Raw genomic sequence first — 12,242 nt, 5'->3', positions numbered from 1 at the left:
GAGCTAGCAGCTTTGTCCAATGCATCCCCCTAGACTATTTTCACAGCATTTCCTACGTACTGCCAGCATACAGAATTAGGTGGAAGATGCAGTTGTTCTGAAACAGAAGAACAGGAATAAGGGTGCATATGCTAAGGTAACTGCATACCAGTGCAAGGATTACGGTGAAAGAAGAGAGACGGGCCGTTACCCAGTACGGGGGTCTGTGTGCTAATATTAAACCAGACCTGTTGCAATGATTCTCAGCTGCTATTCTCTGCGCTCTGTCTTGACTGCAGTCCTGGTGCTCACCTGAGCCCAAGGATTGTTCACGGCTAGCGCTACTAGGTACCCCAAAGGGGCAGATGGAGCTGGCTGGGCTGAGCGGACCACTGACAGGTGCACGTGTAACACCTTCTTAAGCATGGTACCAGTCAGTGAACTCCCAGCTGCATGCCAGAGAGCTTTGGGAAGCGTGTGGAGATCTGTGGACCAATCTCCTTAGGGAGCCATGTTAAACTGGACTCATCAAAGCACAATATACTATACTGCAGGTGCTGACTGTTACTTGTCCCTGTGGATGCACCACCCACCGCTCCACCCCTGAGGCCCCGCCCTCAATCCGCCTCTTCCTGCCCGCTGAGCCGCTCCCTCCCCTAAGACCCCATCATCATGGTGCCTCCTCCCGCCCCCGGGGCCACCCACCCGCCTGCCGTTCGCTGCTCTCCACCCTCACGCAAGCGCTGCTGGGCAGCTGCCAAACAGCTGATTGGCTGTTGGGGGCCGAGCACCCACTGTGTTTTTTCCCATGGGTGCTTGTGCCCCTGAGCACCCATGGAGTGGGCGCCTGTTCTGCAGGGGACAATCCTGCATGGGCTCTTGGAAGATGGACTAGCTGATCGACTGCAGCCATTCTTTTCCCGTCCTAATTTCTGTGAAACCCCTGGCAGAATTGTAAAGCAGCACACCTAAAATTTGAATTTGGCAGAAGCTCCCAACATAACCACTCATTTATTGACATTTTCAGGGCACCCATCCCTCTTTCGAACAGTTGAAGCTCAGCAATGTAGGATTCCTCCTAGGAAAGAGGAAAAGCAGCCTTGTAGTCTGCTTAGCTGATGGTAAAGCGTAGCAGTAACAGCTGCTAGAGCGGGACTGAGGAGAGGATTAAAAATACAAAGGGACTGTAGGGAAAGTCATTTAGGGTCTAAGTAATAATCCTAATAAATGCTGCAAACTGTAAGTATTTTTCCCAGTAATGCTCCTGCCGTGTGAGCTGGAGGAATGCCATGCATGCTCAGCTTAGGGAGATCTTGTCATAATAATGGAAAGTGCACGCAGTGGCGAACATAATCTCGGTGCATTTGTTTATCTCAAAAATGTCTGCAATCCTATAATATAGATCTATAGAGGTCATCTTTAGCATGCGCAGCGAAATCCCTCCTCGGGATTTACCCACTCTGTGCTTCCTATCTACAGAGTGTGTGTGTGTGTTGGTTGGATAGCTGCTTGTTTCAATTTCATTTAGAGGTGAACCAGGGCAGAAGGCAACCTGTCCAGCTGGGCTAGGGCCCCATCCTGCAACCCTTACTCACGGGGCGCTAACTCACAAGAATTTGGGCCCCAATCCTGCAGTGAGGACCTTTCAGGGGCCTTAACTTGGTGTGATTATGCCTCAGCTTTTTAAAGTTCCTTCCATACAAGTCTGAGAGATGTGCCCACTGCTTGCGTTGTCCCAGTTACTTTTGAATTCAAGGTTAATAAGGTGCACATATATATATGCTCCTCCTTATTTAGGTGTTGTCACTGAGTAGGAAAAGTTTGCTATCAGATGTAAAATGGCTGCCGAGAATTTCTGGGAGAATTCTCTAGGCACCAAAAGACATTGTTGCTCCTGCTCTGGTCTTCATCCTGCATTGCTTGTGCACCCAGAATTCCCCTTTGACTTTGGGGGAGAAGATTCATGTGCTCTGAGGTGCATTTCGAGGGGAAGAGCTAAACTGGTGTCAGATTTGAAAGGAGCCACAGTGAGGCCTGACCACAATATTAGTATTGCCAGCCCCAAGCATTCAAAAATCACGAGTTAAACTTCATAAAATCACGAGATAGTCTTAAAAATCATGAGGTTTTTTAAACAATTAATAATAAATGAGCGGTTCTCTTTATTGAAAACACTTGGGTTCATGTTGTCAATCATTCCTCTACACCTGGGAGGCCTAGACACTTCTTTCTTTTTAAAGAAAGCTGAGATTCTCAGGTGTTCACATGACTCCAGGAGCTGGAGCTTTATGAAGAACACCAAATATTGTGTGACTTGTGATTCAAATTATGAGGGTTGGCAGTGCTGCAATATCATATAAAGCCCTGAGCCTGTGGGGTTGGGGACAGGGAGTGAGAGAAGGAAAAGATTTATCTGACCCTGAGAATAATTGGTGCAGAGGTAGAGATTTGGGCCAGCTCTTCTGCCTTTTTTCCAACTTGTTATTCCTCTGATGAGTCAAGCCTGACACTGTCACCTCCTTGCTGGCTTCATCTAATCCAGTCATCCAGGGTGCAGGTCAGGCCGGGTTTTTGTGACAATTTAAGGGGCTGCCTTGCTTTTTTTTTTTTTTTTTTTTTTAAAGCGCTTCTGTGAAGTGTCTCAGTGTTAAATAGCCTTCCACATTCAAGGAAAGGGAAGGACCTGGCTGAGGCAGAATACCAGCACCACTCAAGGCCCTCTGTAATACTGCTGTATTGTAATCCACCAATGTGATATATGCCATCATGTGCCAGCAATGCCCCTCTGCCATGTACATTGGTCAAACTGGACAGTCTCTACGTAAAAGAGTAAATGGACACAAATCAGATGTCAAGAATTATAATATTCATAAACCAGTCGGAGAACACTTCAATCTCTCTGGTCATGCGATTACAGACATGAAAGTCGCTATTTTACAACAAAAAAGCTTCAAATCCAGACTCCAGCAAGAAACTGCTGAATTGGAATTCATTTGCAAATTGGATACAATTAACTTAGGCTTGAATAGAGACTGGGAGTGGCTTAGTCATTATGCAAGGTAGCCTATTTCCCCTTGTTTTTTCCTACGCCCCCCCCCCCCCCCCCCCCCCCCCCCCCCCCCGACGTTCTTGTTAAACCCTGGATTTGTGCTGGAAATGGCCCACCTGGATTATCATACACAATGTAAGGAGAGTGGTCACTTTAGATAAGCTATTACCAGCAGGAGAGTGAGTTTGTGTGTGTGTGTGGTGGGGGGGGGGTTGTGAGAATACCTGGATTTGTGTTGGAAATGGCCCACCTTGATTATCATACACATTGTAAGAAGAGTGATCACTTTAGATAAGCTATTACCAACAGGAGAGTGGGGTGGGAGGAGGTATTTTTTTCATGCTTTGTGTGTATATAATAAGATCTTCTAAACTTTCCACAGTATGTATTCGATGAAGTGAGCTGTAGCTCACGAAAGCTTATGCTCAAATAAATTGGTTAGTCTCTAAGGTTCCACAAGTACTCCTTTTCTTTTTGCAAATACAGACTAACACGGCTGTTACTCTGAAACCTGTAATACTGTTGTTTCCCCTCAAATCTCTACTATCCAGCTGATCCAAGTTAAACACAGTAGAGGCCCCATGACAGTTTCCGTGAATGCTCCCAGGTTGCAGTGTTTATCTTTGATAGAGGCAGAATGTTAACAGGTTGTAAATTCAGATGGAGTTTCCTCTCTGCCTGAAAGACAACCCTAGAGTCTCTACATACTGTAGATCACTCCTGAATGAATATATATATATATATATATATATAAAATATATTTTCTCATATCCTCCCTATAATCCCTTAACTAATGCTGGGGTGAGGGGGTAGAGGGGGAAGTATTACCTCTCAGAGCTGAGGAAAGCAGTTTTGCTGGGAGATATATTAGAAGCTTAAATGACTAGTTCACAGACTCAAAATAATAATAATTGGTTGGGAATTTGAAGGGATTGCGAGTGTTAACAAACAGCTAATCGCCAAAATGGACCTGAGCTGACCCAGGAAGCTCCCCAAAGTGTTCAGATTCTGGTTCTTTTGATTTCTTTATTTTAAATGTTGAAAATGTAGCTGGCCCGCGGGGTGGGGAGGGGGGGAGCTGTGAAGCCAAGCTGTTCAAAGCTACCTAAGGGATATGATGCACCAATTCCCATTGAAATGAATAGGCACTGGGGCCCTGATCCTTAGTGGGAGTTCAGTGCCTAAATACTGGGCCAGGGTGACCAAATCCATGGGGCACCTTTTGAAAATCCCACAAGCAGTGCCAACGGACAGCCCGTGAGCATAGATACCTCCCATTGCATCCCCGAGAGCCTGAGGGAAGCGGGGAAAAAAACAGGCCTTTGCGGCATGCCCAGGATGTTCATGAATCAAAGCCCTGGCTAGCCAAGCAGGGTGGAGTTGTGAAAGTGAGTTCCACACCCAAGGATCCTTCACACATAACGCCCTGCCAGCGGACGCCTCTTGTTTATGTCAAAGAGGCTCCAGTTGGAGGCTTCTGTTGACTTGATTGTGTCAATATGTCACCGGGAGGAAGGTGATTTCTCTGGATAGCCAGGCTCACCTGTCGCTCATAGGGATGGGTGAAGCAGAACCAAAACTTGACCGCCGCTATCATACTGACCAATAATGCCTCACTGGTTCCATGTGCTCCCTCAGCCACTTGTCTGTATTCATCTGATGTCTCTTGTCGTGTACTTAGATGGTAAACTCTTCGGGGGCAGGGGCTTTTGGAGGCCTAGCACAACGGGGTCCTGGTCTGTGATGGGGCTCCTAGGTGCTGCGGCAACACAAATAACAATAAACGTTTGAACCAAATCTGTTTGCTGGCACAACAGAAAATGTTTGATAACTTTGTTCATTATTGTTCATGTTCGCTCTGCTCTGCGCTTGCCCATTCCAGATGCCCAGATTTGTAGAGTATATAGAGAGCGGTACATATCACGTGTCAATTACCATCTATAGGAGGCTTTACCTTGACTATCCCATGAGAAAGCAGCTTCCTGGAGAGAATGGGATGGTTGATAGGCAAGACTTTCCCTGACAGAATGCTTAACTTAATAGGCAATTTCCTGCAATCTAGAAATCCTAGATACCAAAAGCTATCTATAGGTGACCCATCGGATTTACCAATGTACTGGATAGCAACCGGAATAATAATATCCCCAGTCGTGACTGAGGCTCCATTGTGTGAGATGCTGTATCTACGCATAATAAGAGACAGCCCCAGCTCCAAAGAACCTGCAGGCTAAATAGACAAAGGGTGAGAAAGAGGAGGTATCGTTATACCCATTTATTAATGTAGAACTTAAGCAAAGAAGGATTAAATGATTTGCCCTAGGTCATACAGGAAACCTGTGGCAGAGCTGGGCGTCCTGATCTGGTGCCTTAACCACACAATCATCCTTTTCTTATTAGAGGTTCTGCACGTACATCTGGAGGTTATATGCCACTAAGGTCAGACTCCATGTTCCATTCAGCCTCTGGCTTTTCTGTTGCGACTGGCAATGAGGCGTTCAATTGTTACCATTTTGCAGTGTAGACATCTGCCCCCTGAGAGCTAGAGTGAGACCCCGGGCCTCACTTCACCTAGAAAGATGGAAGGAAAAGATTTTCTTAATAAAACAAACCCTGTTTAATTGTCGCAGTTAGTCTCCTGCCTGAGTTTTATGGATGCCACAAGCTGGCTGTAATCTGCTGATTTGCTATGGAAGCAAAGAAGAGAAGGGGTTGACTTAAATTATGGCAGAAAGAGGTTAAATTTCTTTTGGCAGAACTTGAGAAGGTCAGAGAGTTGCTGGAAAGTGCAGCCCAGGAACAGCCCACAGCTACCAGGAGAGGCTCTTTGAGTTTAAAAAAAACAAAAGGGTCCTGAGATGATGAAATCATTTCTTACAATGTGACCTTCGGAATTCAGTAACATTCGGTGCTCTCCCATAGCCTGGGCAGATCAGTGGAGCCTTACTGGAGTATACTGAGTGTTAGCAAATATTACAGGCAAGAAAGGATTTGAGGCACTGGAGAAGAACAACCAAAAGGGGTAAAAAAGAAAAGGAGTACTTGTGGCACCTTAAAGACTAACAAATTTATTTGAGCATAAGCTTTCGTGAGCTACAGCTCACTTCATCGGATGCATCTCACGAAAGCTTATGCTCAAATAAATTTGTTAGTCTCTAAGGTGCCACAAGTACTCCTTTTCTTTTTGCGAATGCAGACACAGCTGCTACTCTGAAACCTGTCAAAAGGGGTCAGGGTTTGCTAAGTCAAAGCATAAGATTTTATGTATAATGTATAAAATTGAGAAAACTTCTTACTGAAAAGTCATACAGTGCAGCACCTGAGAAGGTGAGATTGTTTTGTTCTGTATGAAGCAGCAGTTGTTGATCTGAGAGTAGACACTGCTGGGATCAAAGAACATTATGGAAGGGGAAGGATGGAGTTTAAATGGCACACAAAAGATTCAAAGCTAGGTATAACCTTCTGAAAAGAAAACACACTGGCAGAGACTGGAGGGCTTGGCGCTAGAAAACTATTTCAAACCTAATGTCGGTCACTGGGGAAATTTAGTGTTGTAATCTCATCTCAGACTTTGATTTTGCAGCAGAATCATGTATGATTACAGGACCTTAGCTGTTAGATCTCTTGTCCGTATCGCAACAATCCCACACAACACAACACCACTGGGAGTCTCTTGTTAGGAGCTGCTCCTAGTGGAACTAGGAAGGTGTTGGAATTTAGGATTGGAGGTGAAGCTTGCCCTTTCGATATCTTACTGTTGCAGGTGGTATTCACCCATTGTGACCATAAACATGCACCTCAGATTTTAATTTAAATGGGAAAATTTTAATGTGAGAAGGCTTCAAAGACTCCTAGAGTCATAAATCCATCTTCTGCTGTGGCTGTTGCTGATTTAATTGCTATTTGTATGTACTGCGTTTATCAGATGCTTATTACATATAGTTACTGATAAACATGAGGTTTCTTGTAATCTAACAGCAGAAGAGACACCAAAATGCAATAACAATGACAAGGTTTGTATCTGTAGTTGAGTTGAACACATTAATTATGTTTGTCTCTAAACTTTACACTCTAGGAAGCCTGAGACACATTTTAGTCTAAATGAAAATTTGCCGATGAAATTGAGTACCTCAGTTTTTGATTGAAAAAAGAAAAGGAGTACTTGTGGCACCTTAGAGACTAACCAATTTATTTGAGCATAAGGTTTCGTGAGCTACAGCTAACTTCATCGGATGCATGAAGCTCATGAAAGCTTATGCTCAAATAAATTGGTTAATCTCTAAGGTGCCACAAGTACTCCTTTTCTTTTTGCGAATACAGACTAACACGGCTGTTACTCTGAAACCAGTTTTTGATTGGAAAGTGTGAAATTAAACAAAGTTTGTTTATTATTGTGGGGTTTTCTAAAATTCCTTTATTTAGTCTTGGCAAGAATTATCCAGTGATTTTTCAAATGTAAATTGTCAGGGACTGTCTTCTCTGAAGTCAGGATGCTACTTGTTTTCCATGCCAACAAAATGCTCTATCTATCTGTTGGGGAGAAGAGGAAGGAGCCCCCAAATGAGTCTGAGACAAATCTGAGGTACAAATCTGAGGTGATGCAAATTAATAACCACAGAGATCCAAGCATAACAGACAAGCTTGCATCACTCAGCATTCTGGCTACTATGTGGAAAAGGGCTTCAAATCCATCCTTAGAGAAACCCTGATTCAGTGTGAAGCTGAAGCTGACCTCACCATTACTCTACTCTATCCAATTCTAACCTGAAGTGATTCATCTCTCCACTGTGTGGTTCATTTCTGCCAAAGGATCAAAAATTACAGCCCTGATCCGGCAAAGCACTTAACACATGCTTAGCTTTCAGCATGGTTCTGCTCACATGCTTAAAATTAAGCATATTCTTTGGTGCTTTGCTGGATTGGGACTTATGTTTAGATCTTTCCCCATCCTCTGTTCCTCCATCGATGTGGCTCATCTGTGGAGGACGTGGAGGGGAGAATGCACACTTCCTCCTTTCTTAGCGTATGGCCTGCTGGAAGGAAGCAGGACTCTTCCCTTTGTCTCACCTTGCTGGCTGACTGGTGGTCCTGTCCCTGTTTCAACTGCAGGAGTGAGTTCTCAGCTGATCAGGGACCCTATGAGAGGAGCAATGCAGTTCAGTGAAACTTCAAGGACCAGGGTAGGATTTCAGGCCTTTGAATACTGTATTTGATAGGGTAGGCCATGAGCCTTGGTTGGGTTACTATTGCCATGGAAAGCACGTAGTCAAAATGGTCGAGGAGTTCTGGCAGCATTCATGTGGAATGTAGCTTATTGCCAGAGAAAGGCAAAACAGGAGAATTTTGGTCCTACTTTGGACAGAGGTCCAAAACCAACACCTAGAGGCTATGTTGGATGCTGTAGAAATGCTGATAGTCTGTATTCTGAGATCTAATTCTTTGGGTGTTTGGACAACCAAATGCCTGGAGCAAATGTAACCACTTCTAACGCTCCAGAGAGCAGCAGTGGTGGTATGTGAGGGATTACTTGCTCGGCTGGTTGATGGAAAATGTGGCCCACGGAGATGGAAAAGAGAGAGTGAAATAAAGTATGAAAGATGGAAGACAAAATTTGATTTGCTCGGTTTTGACACTGGGTTTCGATGAACTCAAGTATGTCCTGCTCCCTTCTGATGATTAGGCCCTCCTGCTGTTGGGGAAAGCAGCTGAAAAGCATGTTGTGGTATAATTGGCCAAAAATTCAGACAGGATGAGTGACAAGCTTCTATGGGTTGGCACGCTGCATTTTGGAGAAGGGAGGGATAAAACAAAGTGGCTGGCTGAGTGATCCTATGTGATTGAATAGGCACAGCAGAGAGGAAAATTGTTCAATTGGAGTGGGGAAGTGTGCTCTGAGGAAGCCTGGAGTATTCCAGCTGCTTGTCGTCTCCACTTATTATCACCCACCGCACTTGCCTCAGTTTAGAGAATGTGGCATGTGTATAAACGCTACATGGGTTAGGGAGGTAAATACAGGAGACTGGCAAGCAATTTGGCCAATGGGTCTTTAGTCTAGGGGTTTATTTGGGAGCTGAGACTTACAAGTTTTTATATACAAAGTTGGTACTGTTGGTTATTTTTAATGAATATTTAATTACAGCCATACAACGAGGTCAACCAATCTTTGGAAAGGAACTAAATAGACTTTACTCTGCTAGTGGTCAGATATCATAAGTAAATTAACATTTAAGTGAAAACATTTGAAGCATGTAAGTAGAGACCTACTTAAAAGTACATGGTACTCCGTATGGTCTGACCTAATTCTGATTCATCCATTGACCTTGTTATATAAACCTCAGTGCCCCTTTTAGAGGGAGAGTAACAGATTACACTTCTGCATATTTATTTAGGAAGCTTAGTCTTGTGGGTATTCATACCCTAATTCTAGTGCTAAGTGCAATCACAACATTGATTTTTCTTTACTAAATGTAACCTACTTTATTCCTGAATAGTTTGCTTCTTTAAATGGGTTTTACATAATGGTAGATGCGAAGGCCACTCATCCTAATGCCCAATATTGTAGTTAATTAACAAATTGGTATTGTAGTCAGGGCCTTTTGTCCTCTGGTAGTGGATTGTATTCCTAACCTTGGCCAGATAAAGTGTCCCCCCCTCCCCCAATAAACAAGAGTCCATCCATTGACTATTTTGAGCTGCATGGTTGAAAAAGCAATTTGTAACTCCTGAGGAAATTGTAAACCTAATCAAAATTCAAAGGTTGTGAATCCAATTTCCACTGACATTGTGCCATTTCAAAGCTGTTTTCAAGTGGAAGAGGCACAAAAGGTCTAGGTTGAAGGGCTTTTACCTCTCTTTCTTTGGTGAGATATTAGCACTTAAGCAGTGGGTGTTCTTCAGATTTGGATTTCAGGGGTTTTATCAAATTTCAGTTCCAGGGCTGCTGTTTTTTTTTTTTTTTGTTTGTTTTTTTATGAAGAATTTGACCAAAAATTTTTAAAAAAAGCTTCATAAATGCTCAAAGGAGAGCTGTTAGAATAGCTGATTTTTTCAGTTTGTGACAGACTGAAGAATTGGGGAGGGGGGGTGGGATTGTTTCAGGTGGACCCAAAATGAAAAAAAAAATGCAATTTTTTTGGTGAAATGAAAATTTGATTTCAGTGGGAGTTAGGCACTTAGGTGCCTCGTGGGATTTTCAAAACACATATCTGCATCCTTAGGTGCCTAATAACCTTTGAAAATCTAGTCTTCAGAGCCCAATTTTCCATTGTGCTCTATGCCCTTTCCTCCAGGCTTCCACTGGGTAAGCCCCATAAGGACAATACGCCAGTGGCATGATTTAGAGCAGCACTTAGGTTGCTCTAACTGAGGCAGGGGCCAGGCTGTTGCAAAATCGAGGTGTTGTAATTGACTGCTATCCCCTGTACACACGCAGACATGTACGAGAATCCAACTCCAAGTGACTTTTGTGAGTTCACAAATACTCTGGGGATGGGAACTGTATCAGTGCCTATGTAGATGGATAGGGGTCTCTCATTCTTGATGTCCTGTGATGAAAATTGATTGTCACCGAAATTGGAGGCATAAACTTTGCACTTAAGAGAATCTTCAATCACTTTATAAACTCTCCTTAATTAAACCTGACAACATCCAGTGCTGATGTTATTAGAAGCATAGGAGGAGATTAACTAACGTGTCCAGGGTCACGCAGCAAATCCATGGCAGAAATGAAAATACAGATCCTAGCTCTAATCAAGAGACGACATTCTTTGTATGGTAAAGTTTTCAGAGGAGAATTTCCTTACAATGGCCTTCTAGAATGAGAGGCCCCAAAACACAAAAAGCGAGAATATGAACCAACCCACTGTTATAATGCCACGGAACTACAAGTATATTAGAAGCAAGGAAAAAAGGCTTCTTTAAAGAGCTGCTACTGAAATTTATGCCGATTGAAAGAGTCCAAATGAGACTCCTATGAAGTGTCTAAGCCCATGTACATACTACCTCTTATGTCACTCAGGGGTGTGAATAAGGCACCCCCTGAGCAATGTAAGTTACGCCGACCTAAGCGCTGGTGTGGACAATGCTATGTCGGCGGGAGAGCTTCTCCCACTGACGTATCTACTGCCACTCAGGAGCTGCAGTAATTAAGTGGACGGGAGAGCTCTCTCTGCTTCGATGCAGCTGTGCCACTGTATGCCTGGTAGTGTAGCCATAGCCTAAGCTTGGGTTCCTAGGACTTCCACGGTGGGGCAAATTTCTACCGAAGTGAGGAATTTTTTCAGAATTAGGGGGAAGAATCCAGTGTGTAAATTTTCTTACGTTCACCGTTGTCGTCATAAACCACCCCCAGAGAACCTGGCTTTCCCAGAAAGTTTCACAACATGAAGATGGTGTGATCATGATGGCCTAAAAGTCTGAGACTATGGAAATAGATATAGTTAATTGATCCTTTCAATAAAATTAAAAGGTTGCCATTGGTAGACAAAGCTCAGGTCTGCATTAAGGTTATCCCTCCTGCTATCTTTACCAGGTTCAAATGGATTTTAAAACACCTTCGATACTTTCCTTAATGCTGATGTATTGAATTTTTTTGAGCTACGTTAGGAAGGCCACAGTCATGAATTACCCTCTTCTAAATATTTCACAATCACTGCTCCCAACAGGGCCAAGGTGAAGAAGGGCGTGAATATTCTGAGCGTGAAGACAAGCGATCCCCGGCAATGGGACGTGAAGCAGGAGGTGGGGAATGGTGGAAAACATTCAACCACGACCGTTAGCTGTCAAAGGATAGCACCAAATTCAAGGAACAGGTAAGAACGCTCGCATCTGCTCAGCATTAAACTCATTTATATCCATGGTGCCATCTATTGTTTGAAAGACTGAGGGCTCATGTTAACCACTACTTAGTAGAGCTATTAAACTTACGGCCTGGAAATCTGGAGACACTTACATTAACTACGGTACCATCTGCTGATCTATAACTGGGCACTCACTTTTCAGACAATAAAACTTCTCCGTTTAAGCTGAAATGAATAGAATAGAGCTATTTTTTTTTCCAGCATGAATGTCTTTTAAAGATCTTTACTGAGCATAGATTTGTCTGGCTTGATAGCTTTGATCTTGTTTCATCCGTGGCTGGTCCATCAAGTCGTCAATGAACTCTTCTATAATGAGCCTTGATTAACTCATAAGCATTAGTGTGGGATCATCATGCAAA

At 43.5% G+C, this 12,242-nt stretch overlaps 1 protein-coding gene across 1 annotated transcript in view; it reads left to right on the top strand.

The window, feature by feature from the left end:
• Positions 1 to 12,242, top strand: part of TMEM132C (transmembrane protein 132C) — a 207,863-nt gene that overhangs the window by 66,225 nt on the left and 129,396 nt on the right. Inside the window, exon 3 of the mRNA XM_077835356.1 lies at positions 11,689 to 11,835. Within this exon, the coding sequence (XP_077691482.1) occupies positions 11,689 to 11,835 (147 nt within the window). The remainder of the gene's footprint in view (positions 1 to 11,688; positions 11,836 to 12,242) is intronic.

The sequence above is a fragment of the Eretmochelys imbricata genome, chromosome 15 (genome assembly GCF_965152235.1).
Source record: "Eretmochelys imbricata isolate rEreImb1 chromosome 15, rEreImb1.hap1, whole genome shotgun sequence".
Taxonomy (NCBI): domain Eukaryota; kingdom Metazoa; phylum Chordata; order Testudines; family Cheloniidae; genus Eretmochelys; species Eretmochelys imbricata.
This window is presented reverse-complemented; position numbering and strand designations above follow the sequence as displayed.